General features: G+C 45.0%; 1 protein-coding gene across 3 annotated transcripts in view; it reads left to right on the top strand.

The window, feature by feature from the left end:
* Positions 1-24,152, top strand: part of ZNF831 (zinc finger protein 831) — an 87,535-nt gene that overhangs the window by 33,536 nt on the left and 29,847 nt on the right. For 2 of the 3 annotated variants that reach the window (XM_043480186.1, XM_043480187.1), the window contains exon 4: positions 594-745. In XM_043480186.1, the coding sequence (XP_043336121.1) occupies positions 594-745 (152 nt within the window). Of the gene's footprint in view, positions 1-593; positions 746-10,939; positions 11,128-24,152 lie in introns of those variants that run through there. The other variant, XM_043480189.1, reaches the window with a different exon arrangement.

Here is a 24,152-nt window from a genome sequence, read left to right as displayed (position 1 = left end):
CAGTTTTTTTCAGAGGAGACCCTTTGGACCCAACCGGTCCAATAATGGTAGCTACTAGTCACCTGTGGCTCTTTAAACTCATTAAAATGAAATTGACCAGAAAGCTCAGTTCCTCAGACATATGAACTACCTTTCAGTCACTACAGAGATGCCTATGGTTAGTGGTTACCATATTGGTCAATGTGGAGTATAGAAGGCTTTCATTACTGTATAAAGTTCCACTGGACACCCTGTTACATAAGTAGTCATATACTTCAGTGTTTAATTATAGCAACTGACCTTGATTAAGCACTTGCTATGTGCTAGATGGTGTGGGAAGCATTTTGCAGATGCTGCCTCACTTCATGCTTACAAGAGCTACCTGAGTTGTGTCCTGTTGTCATTCTCCTGGCAGGAGAATGAGGACTGGAAGGAAGAGGGGTTCCTGAGAGCTGATGATCTGCTTGGACCTCATGCCCTTTGTGCTCTCCTGGACTTCCCATGGGGACCTGGACTTTCCCCTCTGAGCATTCTGTTTGGAATTTCTGTGCCCACAAGCTCCAGGGCACATGCTCTCCAGGGTGCTTATGCCCCCTGTGGTTCTTGTTCCCCAGGTACAGAGGGAATTTCTTGCAGAGCCGTGTCCAGCTGAGAGTCATTAGACTGCGGAAGCCACACTGGGTTCTGAGAAAAGATGGCCACCCACCTCGAGCCAAGGGGCCGGACCCCCATAGGACTCAAGGGCAGGCTTCTTCAGAGATGGCAGGTAAGTCTTGCTGTCCTTGGAGATGGATCCAAACTGGGAGCCATGCTGCTGGGGCCATGAAATGAGCAGAGGCAGCTGTCCTTGCTGTCTGAAGCCTGACATCCAGGAAGGGTATGGATGCTTATGGGGTGATGACCGAAGTGTTACCTCTGTGGGACAGTCGAGACCCTAAACTGGGGGAGCGGGTGCTGGGTGGGGATATTGGGAATCCAACATTGAAATGCAACAAACATCCTTGAGTATGGAGGGCCTGAGTCAGAACTCTGGGTGCCTCCATCTTCCCCCATCTCTGAAGAAGTTCACTGGACTCTTTCTGCAGGGCTACTGTGAGGCTAAATGGGTCAATGGATGGGCTTTCGAGTGAATGTGAAATAAAAGTAGCAGGAGATGTTGTAATGAGAGAGTGGCTGGGAACATTGCTTCCATGAGAGGCTTATAAGAGGGGCTCTTCGTGATGCTCAGAAATAAACAAAGGATGAACTAATGAAGACTGCTTCCTGGAAATGGGCTATTTTAAATTGCAATCACTGGGCAGCCATGGCAAATCACTTAACTTCTCTGGACTGCAGTTTCCCCTCCTTCCTCCCTCCACTGGGCATTCGTGAGCCCAGCCTTAGCCCTGTGGGCAGTGTTTTGATGGGGGGCTGACCAAGACCTTGTGTAAGAAGGTGGTGGTCCCATATGGCCAGTGGTGACTGAATTACCTGTCTTTCGTGGCTGATTGTTGTCTGTTTGGGTCAAGGGCTGACCCTGGGTTCTGCCTGAGGGTGGGGACAGATGGTTAGGGCCCCCTCTTCTCAACCTCTGTGAAGCCCCACCACCCCCTCAGGAAGATGGCGCTTCCGTGCTGCCCCTGGATCCCTCGCCCCCCTTGCAATCCCCATGCCTTCTCCTAGGTAAGGATGAGGACTCGTTTTTTTCCTCAGTAAGAGTTTAAGTCAAAGTAGGTATTTGCTCCAATGGATGGCCAGTTGTGGAAGGAAAAGCACTGTCTTCTGATGGAACATCAAGGGTTAAGACCTCGTCGGTGGGCAGTGGGCTAGACAAAAATGCAATGACGGGACCGGGCTTTGCCCTTTCTTTCTTTTCTGTGACTCCTCACGTTGAACTCCATTACTTGCCTCCTTCTCAAGGAGGTACAATCCAGGGACCTGCCCACTGGGGTGTACTTGGGTGATACCACCCCCAAGAAAGCCCAACAGAACCCACCTGCCAATGCAGGAGACACAGGTACAATCCCTGGGTTGGGAAGATCCCCTGGAGGAGGAAATGGCAACCATTCCGGTATTCCTGCCTGGAAATCCCAGGGGCAGAGGGGCCTGGCAGGCTACAGTCCATGGGGTCGCAGAGAGTTGGACACAACTGAGGGACTGCGCACACACTCACGTGTAAGGCCCAGCGTATGCTGAGTGCTGAGACCATGTGGGGTGCATGGTACTCAGTGTCCCTGTTGTTTAGTGAAGGATGAGGTCAGTGTTTCAGGGAGGAGCCCAAGGGGGAGATTTCTCAGCAGAGATGGCTTCTTCTGGATGTTCAGACATAGGGGGAATAGAACAGATGCTCTCTGGATTGGTAAATTGCTTCGGGCTGCAGAAGAAATTGCCACAAAAGCGGTGGTTTAAAATAACAACAATGTATTCTCTCTCAGTTCTGGACGCCAGAAGCTGCCAATCTCTCCAGAACCTCCAGGGGAGGATCCTACCCAGCCTCCCAGCTTCTGGGGGCTCCGGGCATTCTTGGCTTGTGACTGCACCCCTCCAGTCTCTGCTTTCATCTTTGCACAGCTTCTCTCCTGTGTTTCTGTGGGTCAAATGTTCTCCTGTCTTTCTCTTATAAGGACACTTGCCATTGGACTTAGGGCTCATTCTAAACCCAGGATGATCTTACTTTGAGATTCATAATTTAATTTCATGTGCAAAGATGTTTTCTCAAGTAAGGTCACCGTCACAGGTTCTGTGGGTTTAGGACTTGGATATATATGTTTTGGAGGGACAGGCACAATTCAATGATGAACCACCTCATCAATTTCCCCCCGGTCCAAGAACCAACAGAAGGGACCTCAAAATGTGTTTCTAAGTGGAAAAGGCAGTGGCATGCATGGACACTCATCGTCTGTGCTCTCCTTGTGTGCAAATGGCTTTGGCAGGAAAGTTTTGCTATAAACCTAAATCAATATGTATTCATTAAAACAGGATCATGCAGCCCACCTCCCAGTAGGACATATTCACACCTGCAGGCGTGTGGTCCAAGTGAGCTTCAATCCTGAGACTGGTGTGCTGGGTTAGGGGACCCCCTTAGCTTCTCTTTGGGAAAAAGACCTGGTGGCAGTCTGGACGAGGGCAGGCAGGGCTCCACATGTGGCCGTGCAGGTTGAAACGCAGTCACCACCTGTGGGTCCAGCCCTCTGCTGTGACTGTGGGACTGTCAGTCCAAAGCAGGGAGCTCTTCTCTCCTCCTGAGGGGGTGGGGGCATCTTCCATATGTCTTCCAATGGAAGTGGTCGCTTCTTCCTAAGATCCTTTGTGCTCACGGTGACCCAGGGGCCTCAGTTCTAGTGGAGAGGCCAGCTGGAAAAAGTCTCTGATCTTGAATGGTTCTCCTCATCCTGTCTTCCCTTCAAAAGCTTCTCTTGGCCTCAGGGACCAGCTCTGCCAGTCCATGTTGACAGCATTACACTCGGTAGCTTTCTGATCTCACCACCAGCCTGTTCTACTAAAATCCAGTGAATGGGGGAGAAAACCAGCCCCACACAGAAAAGAAAAATCAGAAACAAAATCTAAATGTGGAGCTAAGATTGGGAGGCCAAACGCAGTGCAAAGCCCCCTGGGAATGTAGTCCCCTTCCACCCCCACATAGGTAATAATGTGGCAGCAGCAGACCAGGTGGTAACAGCAGATGACTGTGTTTTCATGTTTGTTGTTGGAACAGTCAGTTGAGCCAGAGGTCTGGGTCACAGGTGCCCATTTTCAAAGGGTTTCCTCCCCTATGATAGCAAAGCACATGGAGTGTGTCCATTAAGGGCAGTGGGAGTCTGTGGGGTGTGGTCTAAGCATTGGCCCCAGGGAATATTAATCACCTCTTGTTCCTGATTGAAGTGTCAAAGATGGAGCAGGGAGGTGGGGTCGGATAAACCAGCAAGCCTGGGGTGGATGGGCCATTATGGACACCATTGCGTTGGAGGTGGGGTGGAATGCATTAAAATAAACACCCCCTGGGAATCAAAGGACCTCAGAGAGCTTATTGCCACCACCTCCCAAAGCCAATATTTCACAGCAGAGTGACAGACACTCTGAAAGTGTTGGGTGTCTGAAGATGGAGTGCCATTAATAACTTCAAAGGAACCTAGAGATAGGCCTTGGTCACCCACGATTTACAAACAACTTTCTTGTCTTCTTTGACCTGGCAGGTCCTGGTTAGAGAGATCAGAGCTGGCTTCTTGGTGAGGGAGCTGACCCCACTCTGTGTGTGTGTGTGTGTGTGTGTGCACGCACATACACGACTTTGCGAGTGCGTGCAAAACTGTATATTTTTGAGGGGGGAGGACCTGGTTTCCTCAGCATGACAATGATAGGGTGATTTGTTTGGGGTGAACTGAGGGGCTATAACATGGGGGAATTTGAAACCCAAGAACGAAATGGAGAGTAATTTTTTGATGGGGGCACAGGGTGGAATTTCCCAATTAAAATCTGGGAAAACCTTGGACCCTCATTCTTGAAGGTGAGTTAAATCAGCAAAACATTTTCAAAGAAGTGGCCAGGAATACTTGTGTCCAGGCGCTGAAATAAGATGTTGTTATGCATTCTTTCTACTCTTTATTTTTGGAGAATCTTCCTGTCGATAATTTATGAAGATGAGAGAGAGGATGTTTTTGAAAAATATTTTTTAAAAGGATGCTTAATTTCCCTCTTTGAACCATTCCAATAACTTGGGACTAATCATTCGAATTAACAGATGGCTTGGCAGTGAAGTCTTCTGCAAGCAGAAGGCCAGAGGAGTTATGAAGGATGGAGACCTAATTTATAAGATTTTATGATGATTGGCATCTTTGAGACTCTTCTGAGAACTGAACTTTTTATTTTTATTTTTTTGACTTTCCAACACCACTGAATTTAATTTTTTTTCAATTTTTATTTTATATTGGACTATACAATGCATATGGTTGCAAAGAGTCAGACACGACTGAAGTGACTTAGCATGCATATAGTTGATTTACAATGTTGTGTGAGTTTCAGGTGTATAGATAGCCAAGTGATTCTGTTATACGTATACATATATCTATTCTTTTCAAATTCTTTTCCCATTTAGGTTATTATAGTATATTGAGCAGAGTCTCCTGTGCCATATAGGAGGTCCTTGTTGGTTATTTGTTTTAAATATAGTCGTGTGTCTATGTCAATCTCAAACTCCTAGTTTATCCCTCCCCCTCATCTTTCCCCTTTGGTAGCCGTGAATGTGAATCTGTTTGTCTGTGAATCTGTTTCTCTTTTATAAATATTAGTAAGCTTACTTGTATCTTTTTATTTTTTTAGCTTCCACATATAAGTGGTATCTGGTATCATATGATCTTTGTCTTTCTCTGTCTGACTTACTTCGCCTTGTATGATAATCTCCAGGTCCATCCATGTCGCTGCAAATGGCATTATTTCCTTCTCTTGGTGTGAATGTCACATACTTTTAATTTACTTAAAATTTTTTCATATTCCTTTCTATTATGGTTTATCACAGGCTGTTGAATACAGTTCCATGTGCTATACAGTAGGACCTTGTTGTTCATCCATTCTATATGTAATAGCTTGCATCTGCTAACCCCAGACTTCCAATCCAACTCTCTCTCCTCCCACTTGGCAACCACTAGGCTATCCTCTAAGTCCCTGATTTTGTTTCTGTTTCACAGATAGGTTCATTTGTGTCATATTTTAGATTCCAAATGTAGGTGATATGATTGGGCATTTATTTGTCTTTCTCTTTTTTACATACTTCACTTAGTATGATAATCTCTAGTTGTATCCATGTTGCTACAAATAGTAACATTTCATTCTCTTTCACGGTCCCATAGTATTTCATTGTACACACACACACACACACACACAAACACACACACCACATCTTCTTTATCCATTCATCTACTGATGGACATTTAGTTGTTTCCATGTCTTAGTTACTGTAAACGGTGATGCAGTGAACACTGGGGTATATGTATCTTTTGAACTATGGTTTTTCTTTGGCTACATGCCCAGAAGTGGGATTGCTGGGTCATATGGTAGCTCTATTTTTAGTTTTTCAGGGAACCTCCATACTGTTCTCCATAGTGGCTACATCAATTTACATACCCACCAACAGTGTAGGAGGGTTTCCTTTTCTCCACACTCTCTCTAACATTTATTATTTGTAGACTTTTTGATGATGGTCATTCTGAATGGTATGAAGTGATTTCTCATTGTAGTTTCAGTTTGCATTATTCTAATAATTAGTGATGTTGCGTGAACTTGTTTAAAAACTAAATTCAGTGATCCACCATCCAAGTTTCCAGCAAAGGGGTGAGGGGACCTGGAAGTTTCTTTGTAGATTTCAAGTAGCCTTGACTTACCAGACACTTATCAAGCATAAGAATAGGAATGGTGTCTACAACTTTGAGCAGAGGTTCTTATGCATAACATGTTTGACAACCACTGAGGGCAAGAAGGGTAAGCAAAAAGGCAATCCATCCATCTAGGTTGCCCTGACAACAAACAGCAATTTCTAGAGAGGAATTTTCAAATGTCCCTGCTTGGCCATGAGGTGTATGCCGTTTAGTTTCTGCGTTAAGTGTCTGAAGTTGTGACGACATCTTAATGGCTTGGCTTGTTGGGGGATTAACTAAGATACTGGAGTTCTGTCTTCTGCGTGGTGTGGGAGGTAGTGTTTCAGAAATCAGGGTTTAGGTTAAATGTGCGATAGGTCCCTGCTAGGGCGGTTTCTCTTCTCACCTGGGCACCTATCTGCCTGGTGCCATTTGAAGAACCGGGGGAGTTGTTTTCCATTTTGTGATTATTCCATGTAATTGACGTCAGTGAAAGACCATCTTTTGTACCTAAAGGGCAAGTTCACTACTAAGCCTTGTCATGAAAATGATCTGTTTGTTTCCCAGGTTAGGGTCTTAGGGACTTAGCAAAGGAAGCTTTGCAGGTTTGTGTTGTGTGCCCGCTTGCGCATTTGCCTTCTCACATTGGAGTGTTATTTTTCCATTAGAAAAAGTCACTGAAAACTCACACGTCCATACAAAGTGGGTGACACTCACTACCTGAGCAAAAGCCACTGCCAATTCGCTTCTGTTGTGGTTATACAGTTCCTGATGTGTTTCTCCTGATGAGGTCACCGCTCTGAAAAGAATACTTTTCAGAACATGGGGAGCAGCGAGGATGAACTCAACATCATTCAATTCTATCTGCATTTCAAGTGGGACATTCTAGTCTCCAGGAGCTTAAAACTCATCAGCAGTCAGCCTATTACCCTTTTCCTAATATCTCAGTTATTGACCCTGGGCTGCAAAAAAGAATCTTGTAATGAGATTTGTCCTGTTTTTGTGTTTATGTGCACATTTCTTTCTCTCTAGTAGATGACATATCAACTTTTATTTATTTTTATTATTGAAATCCTTTGTGTCAAAAGGACCTGCTCCATTAACTGAATCCTGTTCTATGTACTCTGATGTGCGGATACACTAAAACACTCTTTGGTATAAAGAATGTTCTTATATATTTCCTTAGAAACGCATTTCGTGGAACTGAATGGAGAACGCTGATGTGGCTGAGGTTAATTATTCGGGCTTTTGCTGGGCACATTGGAAGCCGTGCTGCTTCTGCCGGTACACAGACTAAAATTGGAACGCTGAAGAGGGGCCCGGCGTGGCCCTCTGCCCAGATGACACATCTGAAGTCATATTGATTGAGAGAGATGCTTTATTGAACGATAAGAACTCCATCGAGTTTCTGGTTTTGCAATTTCCTGCAGCTGGCGTGGCTTCTGGCAGTAAACACCGTGAGATTCAGGGTAACATTTCAAAGTGAGATTTTAGAGAAATCTCCCAATAACTAAACTCAGAAGGCACTTTCAGTTCAGGAGCTGCACCCACATCTAATCCCCCCAACAGACTTGAGATGACTCATTTTCATTTTACAGAGGGAGAAACTGAGACTCAGAGTCTCTAAGTCATCCAGTGACCTGCTCAGGGCCACCCAGATGATGAATCGGGGGTCCATGGTATTTCCTAAATTCAGTAATTCATGGACCATCTTCAGAAATGTCCCATCTGCATGTCACCTGTGTGATTATTTGCTTATGTGATCCACTTAAGCTCACTGGCAAAACCCATAAATTCATTTATTTTCAATAGAAACTGTTTATCAATGTTGAAAATGGAAAGCCAGTATGACATGCCATTAAGAGAACTTTATAGAAAGAAAACAATATGAACATGTTTCCCTGGCAAATAAATTCTGTCTAGATGGTTGTGGGCGAGAGCCCTATATACACTCTCTTTGCTTAAAAAGCGACCTGGAAGACTTAAGGAGACGTTAGAGATATATTAGCATCCAGTTGGGACTTTATCTCCTTGATCAGAGGGGTTGTAGGGAGAACAACCTTTTCACTGGGTGATTCCATTTTATTTAATGCTAAGCTTGTGACTCACCCCGCACTGTGGGTCCGAGTCCCTCCCTGGGACTTTCTTGTGCTGTCCTATCGGCTTTCCTCTGTCAATAACATCCCGTTGGCTTCTGCTGTCTTAGCTAGAATTTCCTCAACTCTTGTACGGCCTTCGCCTGTATCAATTTAAACTCTATGTTCATCAGAGTTGGGCTGTAGAAGCTGTGGACCAACATTCTGCAAAGACCGTTCTTGAAGAGCGAATCTTTTCTGCCTCATGGGGGTGGGAGCTTAGTGGTATCAGGGGTGTCCTAGGCAGGTTCAAACTCTGCATTTATAAGTCTGAGATGCTCACCCCGAGCCTTCTGTGACCAAAGGAGGGGTGATGGGAAATGCCCAGGGTGCAGAGAGAGGAGATGGAGGGACCAGGAGCATCTGAGACCTGGGTGGGGACTCATCCTTCTCCTGAGGACAGTGAGGGGCCATTGAAGGATGAGGAGGGCAGAGGGCAGACCATCCATTGTAGGTGAATGTGAAGAAATGATTGGAGCAGGTAGAGTGGACACTAGGAGGCAGATGAGAAAGTTACTGAAACAAGTTGGGCAGGTTTGTGTTGAAAATGAACTTGGAAAACAGGGATGCTCCACCTAGAGGAACAGAAAAGTTTAGTTTTTAATTATGTGAGTAATGATGAATCATACATCTTTTAACACATTCAATTATGGTAATAAGGCTCATGTTCACTTTGACCACCACCCCCATTCCCCATGCTCCCCCCCGCCCCAAGATAAAACTACAGCTTGGGATTAGGAAGGCACCTGCCAGATTGTTGTTTCTGTGTGTGTGTGTGTGTGTGTAATAGAAATTGTACAACACTGACTATCTCATTGTGCAACTTGCCTTGTTTAATCAACATCATTTTGTCTTCTTCCCATACTGTTAATACATACAGAGCGATCTCAACCTTGTAAATAGGGATGGAGTCTTTCTGGGTGGGGCTGCTGTGACTTTAGGCAGTCATTCTCTTAACAATGAATAGTTCATCTTTGCCAGTACGTCACATGGACCCACTGTCCATGACTCCCAGGCCCAGGTAGGGGGTTTCTCTAGGGAAGACCCAAGAAGAATTGCTGAGTCTTTGTTATGTTGCACATTTAAATACTTTATTTTATATTGGAATATAGTTGATTTATAATGTGTTAATTTCTGGTATATAGCAAAGTAATTCTGTTATACATATATATAAGGGATATATGTATCCATTCTTTCTCAGATTCTTTTTCCATAAGTTATTACAGAGTATTAAGTAGAGTTCCCTGTGTTATACAGTAGGTCCTTGTTGATTATCTACTTACGTATAGTAGTGTATATACAACCTCCTTATTTACCCCTCCCCTCTCTTTCCCCTTTGGTAACTGAAGGTTTGTTTTCTATGTCTGTGAGTCTGTTTCTCTTTTGTAAATAAGTTCATTTGTATCATTGTTTTAGATTCCACATATACATGATATTGTATGATGTTTGTCTTTGTCTGACTTATTTCACTTTGTAGGATAATCTTTAGGTCCATCCATGTTGCTGCAAATGGCATTATTTCATTCTTTTTTATGGCTAAGTAATATTCCAGTGTGTATATATATACCACATCTTCTTTATCCATTCATCTATTGATGGACATTTAGTTTCCTTCCATGTCTTGGCTATTGTAAGTAAGTGTTGCAGTGAACATTGGGGTGCATGTATTTCTTTGAATTATTTTCTCCAGGTATGTGCCCAGGCATGGGATTGCAGGATCATATGGTAGCTCTATTTTTAGTGTTTTGAGGAACTTCCATACTGTTCTCTATACTGAAAGTGAAAGAGTTAGCACACAGTCATGTCCAACTCTTCGCAACCCCACGGATTGTAGCCTGCCAGGCTCCTCTGTCCGTGGAATTCTCTAGGCAAGAATACTGGAGTGGTTGCCATTTCCTTCTCCAGGGGATCTTCCTGACCTAGGGGTTGAACTTGGGTCTCCTGCACTTTAGGAAGATTCTTTACCACCTGAGCCGCCAGGGAAGCCCATGTTCTCTAGAGTGGCTGCCCCAATTTACATGGAGGAGGGTTTCCTTTTCTTCACACCCCCTCCAGCATTTATTGTTTGTAGACTTTCTGATAATGGCCATTCTGACCTGTGTGAGGTGATACCTTACTGTAGTTTAGTTATGTTGCACGTTTTTAGTAGATATTTCCAAGTTGCTTTCTATTTCACATTCCCATCAGTACCATATTAGAGTACCTTTTCCTTCTTTGATCTTATTAAGCTTAAAAAAAAAAAAAATCCCAAGATGTGTAACAGATGCTAACTGGAAAGCCTGTCATCAGGAGGGCCTGTCCACCCCAACCTTGCATCTCACTGCGGGGAGAGGGGTCCACAGCCAGACAGACCATGAGGAAGGCTGGCAGAATCCGGTGGAAAAAAACATGGAGGGATGAATAGACTATCTTGTTTTGAAATCACAGAGAAGTGAGTTTCTCTTGACCAAACTTTAAGTCCACTGGGTACAATTTGATGTTCTCTCCAAATATTAATAGATTTGTTCCTCGGCTGAGGCACGATGTCTCCGTCTCTCTGAGAGAAGTCCGTCACTGCAGAGGACACAAGGCCACACAGGACTTCCTCTGTGCCGAGCCAATTCATTAGACCTGGTGAGCAATTTGCAGAAGAGATTAATTGATTTGCAGGCTGCTGAGCTCTGAGCATTACTCAGCTACCTCCCAGAATGCTCAGGCCGCCTGGGAACTCGACCGAGCAAACAGCAATATGTGAGGCTTTAGTCAAAACCTGAGTGGCATCTTCATCCCTCATTATGGACAGAAGCTGGAGAGATGAATGTCTCAGCCTTCTCTGGTTTAGTGTGGGATCTGGGGCCACAGTCCAGACTCCCGGAATAAAATGAGAAGGCTTGCAGAGAATATGATAGCAATGTTTCTTTTTGCCAGCTTTGATTATCCCCAAACAGACGCCATGCTTATCTTATTCTGAAATGCCGCGACCAGCAGTGGATGCCTGTATCTTTGGGTTGTGAGGAAAGAGACTCAATTTAAATTGGCCCAGACAGAAATGTTATCTCAGGGAACAGAGAAAGGGGCTTCAGGCTTGGCTGGATCTAGGGGTACCAATGATGTTACCCAGACTCAGTTTCTGTCCATCTCTTGGATCTTCTCCTGGGGCATCATCACTGGTTCCTCTGGACCTGCCTTGCCTACATATGCTTGACTCCTTTCTGTAACCCAGATCCCCAAACTGAGTCTGGGTGGCCTAGTTGTGAGCAGGTGTCTCTCCGGAACCAATCACTGGGGACTTGAGTGACCAGGTCTAGGTCACACACCTGCCCTTGTATGGAGGGATGGGTTGGGACCTTTAAGAGTAGAGGAGAGACAGTTTCCCAAGAGAGGGGCCCAGATGTCCAGACCTCCTCTTACTCATGGTTGACTGGGATTCAGCTTCTGTGTGTCAGAGTTATGCCCTTAGAGTGGGGAGAAGCAGAAGATGCCATGAGTACTCTCCTAAGGAGCTTGGGGACCAGTTGGTGGGCCGAGACACCTTTGTGAAATAGATGAGAGTTCGTAGGCAATTAGTTGGGCCCGCTCTGTGCCAGGCAGTGTGTGGGAGCAGGAAGAGCAAACAAGAACACGACACGGCCCCTGTCCTTAGGGAGAGCCCCGTCTGGCAGAGGCAGCCGGCACAGACTGGTAAACAAGTCATTACACATGCAATGCGGTAAGCTCGCTGATATGATTAAGCTTCCAAATGAGGGATCCTGACAGGGCCGGCTGGAGCGGGGAAGGGAGAGTGGGCTAGCGTAAACAGGAACAAAACAGGAGGGGGCCGCGCTTCCGCCACACATCCCTGTGGCCCCTCCATCCGGGCCCCCACAGCAGGGGCAGCGCGGCCCCCTACAGAGACCAGCAGCCTGTCACTGCACCATCCCTTCTTCTCCCCCTTGGACCATAAAGAACCTTTGCTATCCACAGTAAACTGCTGGAAGTAGAGGCACGCAGCACTTAACTACTATTTACTTATTTATCTAAGATGCTAAGTGTTTCTCTTGGCAGTTGCTAATAGATTCCTGTAGAAACGGAGCGACACATCCTGAATTCCGGCTTCTGCACCATCAGAAGTTGGGAGCACAAGAGTGTGCAGTGCACTCGTGTCTGGCTCCACTGGGGAGGCCAGAGGTCAGGACCATAGAGTCATTTAAAGAGGCTGAGATTTGCAAAGATCAACTGTATTATGTTAAAACATTTCTTTCAAAACAAAAGAGTCACATGTCTTTGATCACAAACCTGAACTGGAGACTGTTCTGCTTTGGGAGGGCTTTCTGGAGACTGTCCTCCCCTTGGAGTTGGGGGAGCCTCTTCTCAGTAGAACCCTCAAAAACAGTCTTGTTCTAGAATATTCTATGTTGAAGGACAGGTAGACAAATGGCATCAGAAGATGAAGCAAGAGGAGAAGTGATGATTTTAACAGACCTACCAATGGGGGACAAAACCATGGAGGGTACCGGTCACCTTGTTGGGTCTTTCCTCTCTCACCTCCACCTGGGACCTGATCTCCCAGAGGGGCCAGGCTGTTTTGCTTTGAGGGACAGGCAAGCCTTTAGGGTTAATTTTAATTAAGGGATTAGTAGCAAAGTGAGGCTGAATGGCGTCAATAACTTTTAAGTGTTATGTAGACCAACTGCATTGAGTCACAATGAGAAGGTCAATCTCAGTTCCTTTCTAAGCCTCTTGATTACATCACAAAAAGTCCCCTTTTGATGCTAATACGTCTTTAACACCTGCCTAACTAAATCTTGAGAGAGGTTGGGTTTCAACCTCTAACTAGAATTTGAGAACTAGGTTTTTTTTTTTTTTTTTTTTTTTTTGGTCTGTAGTTTTACAGGTACCCTCTTAGGGCAGATACTTCATCCTACCCAGTTGCTTCCTACAATAGACCTTGGAAAGCCAAATAATTTTAAAAATGCCAAATACTCCTTCTTCCTCCCTCTCTTTCAGCCCCTCATTCAGCCAGTAGTAGTGCAGGGCAAGAAACTTTGTTTCTGGAGTCTGAAGAATTCAAGTCCTGACTTTTCTTCTTACTACTTCCTTGGCCAAGGGCATCCTTTCTCTTTCCCTCAGATCCTCATCTGTAAAATGGGGCCATGTCTGAGTCCATAGGTATCAGAGACTCACTAACCTGGCACTTGAAGAGCCCATGAGGCCAGTTTAGATAGCCCACTCATCTGTCCAGGGTACATGATACCCAAGCTACATGAGATGGTGAGTTAGAAAGAGGCTGTGTCACCCATTGAAAGGACTTTGTGGGTGTCACAGTGGTTATCCTGGCTGACAGTGGGGGCTGTGGGTTATCCTTCTACCCAAGTCTGGGAAAGACTTCTACAGGTCAAGGGGATGAATCAAGGAACAGTGAAATTCAGATGGGGAGCTAGGTGATATGGAGTCAGTGGATGCTTAGGGGCACATGAATTTATGCACTTGGGTACAGATGGTCTTTGAGTGAGACTGGCCCCAAAGGTAGAGGGGACTAAGGGATTTGAATAATCCTTCAGGTTCTGGCCCCATCCCATCTCACGCCTCCCTGGCACTGTGAGCTCTGCTTAGGGACACTGCCTTTCTCTAAATAAATGCATTCACTGTGGCCTTTACCCCAAGGTTGGATGCTGGCAGGGAGCACAGGGGAATCGGGTCCAACAAGCATTGCTTCCTGCTTGAGCACTGGAATTTCTTCATCTAATTTTCAGTATGGCCCCTTGGGGTCAGCAGGGGAATGTCAAGGCCATTCTCCATTCTAATTAGGAGTCCTGCCCAAGTTCAAACATGGAGGAAAAGAAATGCAAGTTCCATTCTAAGGTTTTTTCTTTTGCTAAAACTCTGTATTTTTGCTTGTTTACTTCCCTAACTTCCAGAGACACGAAGAAGTAATTTTTGTGCCCCCACCCGCTCCACACAAACATTAGCGATCATTTTCAGTCATTTCAACTCTCCCTTTTTGCTACGAGGCACCTGGCATGCCGGGAATGGACAAAAGCTATTTCTCTAAGTACTCGCGTTTGAAATTATTAAGTGTTCATTAAGCACCCCCGGGTGCAAAGCACTCTCGGAGATGTTTGTTTCTCAATTTTCTATAATTTCCTGATTTTTTTCCCCCTTCGCAAAAGGCAGATTGAAAAATGAACTCAGTGCATCTCAGTCTCTGAATCATAGTTAATGTACGACGCCCCCTCTCAACCGCGCTGTTTTTCTTCTGCCTCCTCTTGTCTCCTTTCTTATCAATCTGAGATAAAGTTCTTATTCTTTTTAACCCCTACTCGAGAGTTGGGGTTGGTGGAAATGGGGGCTGGAACTTTTTTTGCTTTGTTCTCGACTCCCTGCCAGGAAGAAAGGAGTGCAAGAGCGGTGACCCGCGCTCGCCAGGACTGCGGGTGGGCACCTCTGATGAGCACTGGGGCTGCGGGCGGCTCTGCGGCACCCGAGCAGGTGCATCAAGAGAGCTGGGACTCTGCTCCCCGGGGGGCCTGCCCCCCCCCCCCGCGCTGGTGGGCAGCAGGGACCCCTCCCCCCAGAACCCCCCTGTGCGCGGACCCTTGTGGAAAAATACAGAAGCCCGAAGCCCCCCTCCCGTCCGCCCTCACGCCCGGTGATGCTGAGTCTTACATGAGTACAGAGAAAGGCTGTTTTTCTCTTGCTCTTTTTCTCTTTTTTTTTTTTAAAAACAACAACCTCATATAACCTCAAAAGTTGCCCATGAATTTACCAAAACTTTTTTTATGAAACTATTCTAACCTCTGATGGGGGTTAAAAAACAAGCCCTGTGAATTTATTACTGAAGGGGGAAAAAAAAAAAAGCACTTTTTATTTGATGGAAATTGTCTTCCAAGCTTCAAGGGCGCCCCCTAGCGCCGAGAAGCAGGCAGCGAGGCTGGCTCCTTCCGCCCGGGAGCCCTGCTGAAAGCCCAAATCCGGGGTCCTTCTGTGGGGGACAATGATCTCGCCCAGTTGTGGGTCCCGTGTGGCCCTGACTCACGTAGGGAGGGGGGCTGCTCTGAATACCAATGGACCCCTTGGCACGAATTTATTTTCTGTTCTTTGGAATTTAGATGACTACAGCCCAGCCATGGGAGAGGAGGGTTTTCATTTTAGGAAGCCCCCCACCTCCCATTTTTGAAATAGGCATGACCACTCCTGCTCAAGAAGTGGCCCTTGCCACTGTCTCAGCATGCAGGCGACCCCGGCTCTTTCCTGTCGTCTCATTTTTCTTATATAAATGCCACCCAGATGTGCAAGAATAAAAACCAATGCTAAGAGAGGAGGCAGAAGCCCCAGCCGAGGATGGAGGGAGGGAGAGGGGAAGAAAAGAAGAGTGGTACGATGAGGGTAAAATAAAGGACTAAGCGGGGCGGGGCAGGGGTTTGGGTGGGCTGCAGGACCTTTGCCGGCTCCCTGTCCCAAGGTATGTGAGCAGCATACAGGATTCTGCTGCAAACGCAGACTCCCGGCTCCTTGCACAACAAACAGGACTTTTCGGTCTTCTGTGTCATGTATGTGAGGTGTTTTCTATCCTCCCCAGCTTGGAAACAAACCAGTTCTCCTTCAGCGCTGGCCATGTTTTTAAGAAGCACACGTTAGAAATATTAAAAAAAAAAAAAAAAAAGAAGCAAATGTTCTAACCCAGAGATGCAGGGAAGGAGCGAGCCTGCGGCAGTCAGCCCAGCAGGGCACCAGTGGAACAGCATCTCCCAGATCGGCTTGGAGGGAGGCTGCGGTCCTGTGTCCTCAAGCTGGTTTCAGCGGCACCCGCACCTCAGTTTCCCCGTCTGTAACTCCACGGCGGCAAATGACAGTATCCATTTGGTAGGGCTGTTGAGATATCACTTATATCTATCATTTAAAACAGGGCTTAATATCTTATTTGACAGTGAGCATCCCAGCTCATGACTTTTAATCTCTCTCTACCAAGGAGCCAGAAACCCAGAATTTTCCACTAAGTTAAATCTCCCAGTTTTTACATGACAAGACTGAATTCACATTTAAAAAAACCAACGCATCCATACACACTGGCCAGAGCCCCAGGATAGTCAGGAGCTTTGAGACCTTTGCTCTGCCAGCTGCCAGGGGGCTTGGGAAGGCTGCCCCGCCTCCTATGTCAGCCCCCACCCCTACATGCTGAAGCCAGCGTGCTCACCCCTTTTCCTCCCCCTTCCCTGAGAATGTGGGAGGGGCACTTTTGAATCCATGCACACCAGGAAGCCACAGTGGAATATGGCATGTGGGCATGTATGTGGGCAACCACGGAGACACGGGAAGGGGGTCTTCTCCTCCTCATCCCTGAAGCCCTCGCTGGCCCCTCCCGATAAGTGTATGCTTTTCAACCTTGGTGCTTCAAGGTGTTTCTTGGCTTCTGGCCTGGTTTTGGTGACATCATCTGCCAGGCTGGCTTATCATGTGTTCCTGTACCAGGAGAGGCCTCCCCTCTGCCCAGCCAGCCCCTCCTGGATTTCCTGTGTCCCCCCCTGATTGGCGTGCCCTTCTGCCCTGAGGCCTGAACACAGTGTCCATCTACTTTTACTGCATTGATGAGCTGGTTGCTCTTTGCAGACGGCCCCACTTCCTTCACTCGGCCCTCCACGCACTCACGGGCCACTGATGGAGCAACTTCTGTGCTGTTACATTGTTTGACGGGTAAACCAAGCCCATTTCACTGAGCTCCCTTTGTCTCCAAAAATGTTGAGACCTGAGCTTCTCCAAGTGTCATAGACAAAACAACAACAGAAATTACATGGCACAGTGATTCCAAAAAGCATGAGAGAGAAGACTACCGAGAACCAGAGACACGAATTCCCATTTATCTTTGTTTGAATGGATTAAATAGAGTATGCTATTGATTTTTTAAAATCCACACATTAGTGGTTCAAAAGAAATTCGTTTTGTATGTTTTAATATGAAAGCAATTATTTTCCTTTTAAAACTGCTTCCTGGGTCTGTATGGTTTGTTTTTTTCTTTCCCTTTTCATTCTGCAGAGCAGAATACTGCATGTTGATAAGTGGAGGGGGGGAAGCTCTTCATTTTCCCCTTATTAATCTCTATTTGCTATACATTTTAAATGCTACATTCCAGGATGCTTAATTTCAATTAAGTTGGATTCATTTAAGTAACATTTCATTATAGATTCAATGCATCCATATTTTTCTGTAAATTAAGAAATGAGGAACATTATTTAGTGACTTAAGTCATCCTGTATCAAAACTAAGAAAATCCACGTATCCTTGTTTAGTCTGGAAGTTTCCTTGAAGAGAAAGAAGTTCTTTCGGGTTTTGTTTGTGTTTGTTTACCTTTCCCATCTCTTCCTGGATTTTCTGCAGCTCGTTTAGTAAGACTCGCGTTGGTTCTGACAGCTTGAGGCTTTCAATGCTTCTGAGGACAGAGGACATATTTCTTCTTTGCCTCCAGTTTTGCTACTCAATAAATTTGAGGAGTCATGAAGCCGTCATCTGCGTAGTTAGATAAGGAAGAAAATGATGATTTCTCTATTATTTTGCTTAGGAGAATGGGAAACTAGATTAATCACTGTCTATTGGAAGTGTCTCTTTATAGAAGAGACTGGCTCCTTTCAGTGAAGTCATGATGTGTCCCCACGTTGGATGGTTTTCCAGAGACTAGGAGCAGACAATCAAGCTTTGAATTTTAAGTCTGTCACTAGGCAAGGTTTGGTAAATTCTTAATCCCACTTTGAATATGGTTAGGAAGGGGCTGGGGGCCGGGGCGGGGAAGAATATCCATGGCACCCACCCACCTCCTTTGCTGGGACAGAAGGAAAGTAAGTAATGTTTGTAACAGTCAGGAAAACAGTTTGTCATGGCTTATTGATATAATTCTTGGTAGCATGGGACCAAAATCCAACTCAAAAAGATTTAAGCACATAATTGCTTGTGAAACAAGAAGCCCAGAGACTCAAGCAATATCACCAGGGCTCTGTTTATCCCTCTTCCTATCTGAGCTGGCCTTCTTGGGTGGGGGGTGGGGGGGTGGGGGGCGCTTTGTTCCCTGGCATGAGGTGGCCCGGGCATGCATCCTACCCTCTTAACAATTGCAATAGGGAGTGTCCTATTTGAATTGAAGTCCAGCACCAACTCTGACTTAGTGAGGTTTGGGTCCTGTATCTAGCCCTGAGCCTTCTGTTTGTCCAAATGAGTGGAATTTGCCTGCTCCTGGAGATGGGAAGTGGTGATTGGTTACAAACCAGCCAACTTATATTGAGAAGAGATGTTCTGAGAAGGTAGAGGAATGACTGCTGAAATCAAGGAACAGAAGATATTTATCACAACCCACTCTTTTAGTTCTGATTTTTATTTGTCTTTAAATTGGAGTGTAGTTCCTTTACACTGCTATCTCAGTTTGTTCTGTATAGCAAAGTCAATCAGCTAAATGTCTACATACGTCTCCTCTTTTTTGGATTTCCTTCCTATTTAGGTCACCACAGAGCAATGATTGGGGTTCCCTGTGCTCTACAATAGGTTCTCATTAGTTATCTCTCTTGTACATCACTGTTACTGTTCAGTCTCTAAGTCATGTCTGACTCTTTATGAGCCTGTGGACTGCAGCACTCCAGGCTCCCCTGTCCTTCATTGTCTCCCAGAGTTTGCTCAGATTCATATCCAATGAGTTGGTGATGCTATCAACATAGTAGTGTATACATGTCAATCTCAATCTTTCAATTTATCCCATCTCCCCTTCCACCTTTCACCTTGGTATTCATACATTTGTTCTCTATGTCTGTCACAGCCCAGTGTTGTTTCCTGGTAGAGGAGAGCAAAGAGCAAGACCATTTCACTCTGTACTATAGGGTGACAGTTCTGGTCAAAGCCACTGGTGTCCTGCCCAGATCCCTTTTCAGGCTGGGTGCCCATTATCCCTGTGTCCTGGCTGCTGCCCTCTTTATCTGTACCTTCTCCAAGGGATTGGCCCTTGATTGATGGGAATTACTTTCCCCCAACATACATGTAGTCATGTATGGATGTGAGACTTGGACCGTAAAGAAAGCTGAGCGCCCAAGAATTGATGCTTTTGAGCTGTGGTGTTGGAGAAGACTCTTGAGAGTCCCTTGGACAGCTAGGAGATCCAACCAATCCATCCTAAAGGAAATCAGTCTGGAATATTCATTGGAAGGACTGATGCTGAAGCTGAATCTCCAATACTTTGGCCACCTGATGCGAAGAACTGACTCATTGGAAAAGACCCTGATGCTGGGAAAGATTGAAGGCGGGAGGAGAAGGGGACGACAGAGGATGAGATGGTTGGATGGCATCACCAACTCAATGGACATGTGTTTGAGTAAACTCCAGGAGTTGGTGATGGACAGGGAGGCCTGGCGTGCTGCAGTCCATGGGGTCACAAAGAGTTGGACATGACTGAGCGACTGAACTGAACTGAACATACACACAGTTGCTGGAGGCTGGTCCACAGCTCCTGATTGATTGATTGATGGAGGGACAGGACCACTCAGGCTTTTTGCCTTCAGGAAGAATGAGTTTTGTGATTATGGTTTGTTCTCCAGATCTCCCTGTGGCCATCTCCCCAAATCCTTGTTGTCTAAACTTCTGACTTCTTTCACTCTTTTCAAGTTTCTTCCGTAACTGACTTCTCAATAAGTCAGTTACACAAGAGCGCAAGACACCGACTATCTAGAAATCGTGAATCACAGCTATTAATGTTTACCACTTTTGCCTCAATATAAGGCAAAAGGAGAAGGGGGTGGTAGAGGATAATATGGTTTGATAGCGTCATTGACTCAATGGACATGAATTTGAGCCAACTCGGGGAGATACTGAAGGACAAAGGAGCCTGGCATGCTGTCATCCAGCAGGTCACAAAGAGTCAGACACAACTTAGCAACTGAACAACAAGGCTATCTCCTATTTTCTCAACACAAAGATCCAAAGGAGTCTTTGGACCAACCTGAAATACAACCTCAAGATGGATATGAAGTAAGCAAACTTCTCCTTGTAGTGTTTTATGTATTCAGCTAGTTGCACACAGTCCTTTAAATCACACATTACATAAAAGATCGGTGTAGGGACATTATGTTTTCTACTCATATTTCACAAAGCCATTCTAGCTGAACTTGTAGCATGAATCTTTGAGATGGCTTTTGTCATCGCCAGAGCCCCTGGTTTGAGTCACCTAATAGAGATTTCCGAGCACAGCATCTTCACTTTCAACCCAGCTCTTTGAGATTTAGTACTTTTAGAATCTGAGCACAATGCCATCGTAGAAATTTATCCACCGCATGAGCACCCATTTACATAACATTAGGACAGTCGCTTTCACTTCTCAGGTAGGTGCCTGTTCGAAATTTCCACCAAATAAACACATCCTATTTTGCTTTTTAAAGCAGTCTTCAAGGGACTTGTTTGCAACAACACCCAACGCTTATAACTGTGTCCTAACCACCCAGGAAAAATGACTAAATGTGTATTCAAGGTCCTCCCTCCCATCACCTTTTCGAAACCAAGTGATTCAGTTTACATATATGTATATCCATTCTGTTTCAGATTCTTTTCCCATATAGGCTCTTATAGAATATTGAGTAGAGTTTCCTGTGCTATACAGTGGTTCTTGTTGATTATTTTATATATAGTGGTGTGTATATGTTAATCCCAAACTCTTGATTTATCCCTCCCCCCCATCAAGTCTCCTCTTTGTCAAACATAAGTTTGTTTTCAAAGCCCATGCCTTATTTTTAAAAGGACTTCCCTGTAGCTCAAATGGCAAAGAATCTGCCTCCAATCCAGGAGACGTGGGTTGGAAAGAACCTCTGGAGAAGGGAATGGCAATCCATTCCAGTATTATTGCCTGGAGAATCCCAGGGACAGAGGAGCCTGCTGGGTTACATCCGTGGAGTCGCAAAGAGTCGGACACAATTGAGAGACTAACATGCATTATTTTAAAAAGTCATTCATTTCAAAGTCTTTTATTGTAAACATTTTTATTCTCAAACTTCAAGTCTATTCATTGCTCAGCCATATTATAATTTGTCTGCAGTGTATTATCTAATAAGAACCACAATAGGAATACTCTTAGCTAATATTGATGGGTGGTCCCCATCACTAGTCACTATTCTGAGCCCTTTTATGATCCCTTGTAAAATTCTTGATGGAAATACAAAAGTGCTAAAATTATACTCATTAAAATGTTTTTTGTTTCTTAATTTTTACAATGTGTTGGTTTCTGCCATACAACAATGCAAATCAACCATAATTATACTCTCCTACACTCATTTTAAAGATGCAGAAATAAGATTATACAGCAAGCAAGTGCTAAAACATGTAGGCAGTCTGCCACTAGACCAAGGTTATAAAATGTTGTGCTTCTTGTTCCCAATCTCATTAGTTATCATTGGACGTCCCCAAATGTAATATATTTACATCCAATATTTATAAACAAATATTCTGAAGGAATTTGTATCATCCCCAAATATGCATATTAGTCATCATAAATACATATCTCTTGTATCAAAGGTAATGACACGTGTATTTACTATACAGCAGTATCTATGTCAAACATAGGTTTACCTGTGATGTATTAGCTACTGCTGTGTAACAAAACACCCCCAAACTCAGTAGTTTATGAGTATTTATTCTTTCTCATGAGTCTCTGGGTAAGTGGGCTGTCAGGTTCGGCTGAACTGACACTCAAGTCTTGCTGGGTTTGGTCATGCATCTGTGGGGTCATTGTGGGAATGGCTGAGACTGGCCGATCTAGGATGGCATCACTCACATCCTGGAGGTTGGTTGGCTATAAGCAGGGAGAGTGGGGCTGGTGGTGGGGCTGACCTTTCTCTGTAAAGGTCAGATAATATATGTTTCTTTAACATTGCTGACCATATAGTCTCTGTTGCAACAACTCAACATTGACATGTTAGGAAGATGGCCACAGACATGTAAATGAATGGGCATGGCTGTGTTTCAAAAAAACTTTATAAAAGTAGACAGAGGGTCAGGATTGGTCTGCAGGCTATAGTTTGCTGATCCCAGATAGTTTGTAGATATGAAAAAACTGGTGAAGGCTTAATACTTGTTGGTCAACAAACCAAATTTATCAAGATTGTATGGATAACCAAAGTTTAGGGCTTGCCAGGTGGCTCAGTGGTAAGGAATCTGCCTACCAATGCAGGAGACACAGAAGACATGGGTTCGATCCCTGGGTCAGGAAGATCCCCTGGAGAAGGAAATAGCAACCCACTCAAGTATTCTTGCCTGGAGAATCCCACGGACAGAGGAGCCTGGAGGGCTGCCCCCCATGGGGTCGCAAAGAGCTGGACATGACTGAGCACGCACACACTCTCTAACCAAAATTTCGGTAATAGTCTAAAGTTTATTAGACTCCTACAGTAAAACATTTCTCATCACCATGGTACTAAGTATGATAAAGCTTTGGCTTTTCTCTTGAAAAATGAAAATAACTGAATTTAAAAGGATATGAAAAGTTTTATTCCTCTCACAAATAACTATTGTGTGTGACTAGGACAATCTAGGATGGTGGTTTCATGGCAGGGACCCAGGCTCCTCTTGTCCTGTTGCTCTGCTCGCCCTGTCTCTTTGCTTTTCTTGTTTTGTAGTCTAGGATGGCTTCTTCAGCACCTGCCATCAAGTGTGCACTCCAGCTACTAGAAAGGTAAAGGAGGAATGAAAGGGGACCAGCCCTTCCTTCAAGGGCCTGCCTTGGAAATTGCATATATCATATCCTCTCACATCTCTTTGCCCAACATTTAGCTACCTAGTCATACTTGGCTGCAAGAAAAACTGGAAAATGTAGTTTTTAGCAGAGCAGCACACCCCATCCAGAAAGTGGGTTTTCGTTGCTGAGAAAAAGGATCATAAATAAGGAGGCAATTCTCAGGCTCTGCCACAAGGGCTAGAGATATAGATGGGGTAAAAGTCCAAACTTTAAATTCAATTAATATTCATGCCAGGAATGCCATTCTCCAGGTGCTGTGTATGTGCTAAGATTTTCTCTCTGTGCCTGAGCTCGTCTCTCTGGGCAGCAGTGACATCTTATTCCTTATCCTACTCTCCATCACAAGTTAAAAAAAAAAATGACAGAACTTTAAAATTCTAGTTTGAGAAAAAACATATTTTTGTTTGTTTATCTCCAGAGAGCAAGTGATACCACTTCAAGAATCTTGTTACTAAACCCCCGTGTTCATGCTGACAAGCTCGGGGGTATATCTCCTCCCCCAGTTCTTTCAGCCTCATGTGCTTCTGCTTTGAATCCCTTTGGCATGCTCCCTCCACCCCTGCAATGGCCAAACAAGGAACCAGGTTGCCTCCTAGGTCCCCACAATTCCAGAGCCTACATCTAACAGTGCCTGGCTTCATCCTTTCTCTTCCGTTAGGTCCTTGCAGCTTTTTCAACGTCGCCCACTGAAGGAATCTCAAATTATATGGTGAGCTACGGTAATAAGAGTAGGAAAAACACCTTGCTGTTATTTACCCAGAACAAGACATCAAACTGTCATAACTGCGTGAGGGTGTCCCATTATCTACATGTATCCTACTGTTTCTTCCTGGTACCCACCCCCCGGCCCCCCACTCATCAACCAGGGAGAGCTCGTGGTTATATCTATGTATCCCTGACAAGAAAATTAATTTCGATGGAACAGAGAGGGTGGAAGCTGTGTGGAATGCGGAAACGTGAGCTGGCTTGTAAGTTTCAAGGTTTTGTTTCTCTTCCTGAGGAAAACAG

The sequence above is a fragment of the Cervus canadensis genome, chromosome 10 (assembly GCF_019320065.1).
Source record: "Cervus canadensis isolate Bull #8, Minnesota chromosome 10, ASM1932006v1, whole genome shotgun sequence".
NCBI lineage: Eukaryota > Metazoa > Chordata > Mammalia > Artiodactyla > Cervidae > Cervus > Cervus canadensis.
The sequence above is the reverse complement of the archived record's forward strand: the minus strand, read 5'-3'. Positions and strand labels throughout refer to the sequence as shown.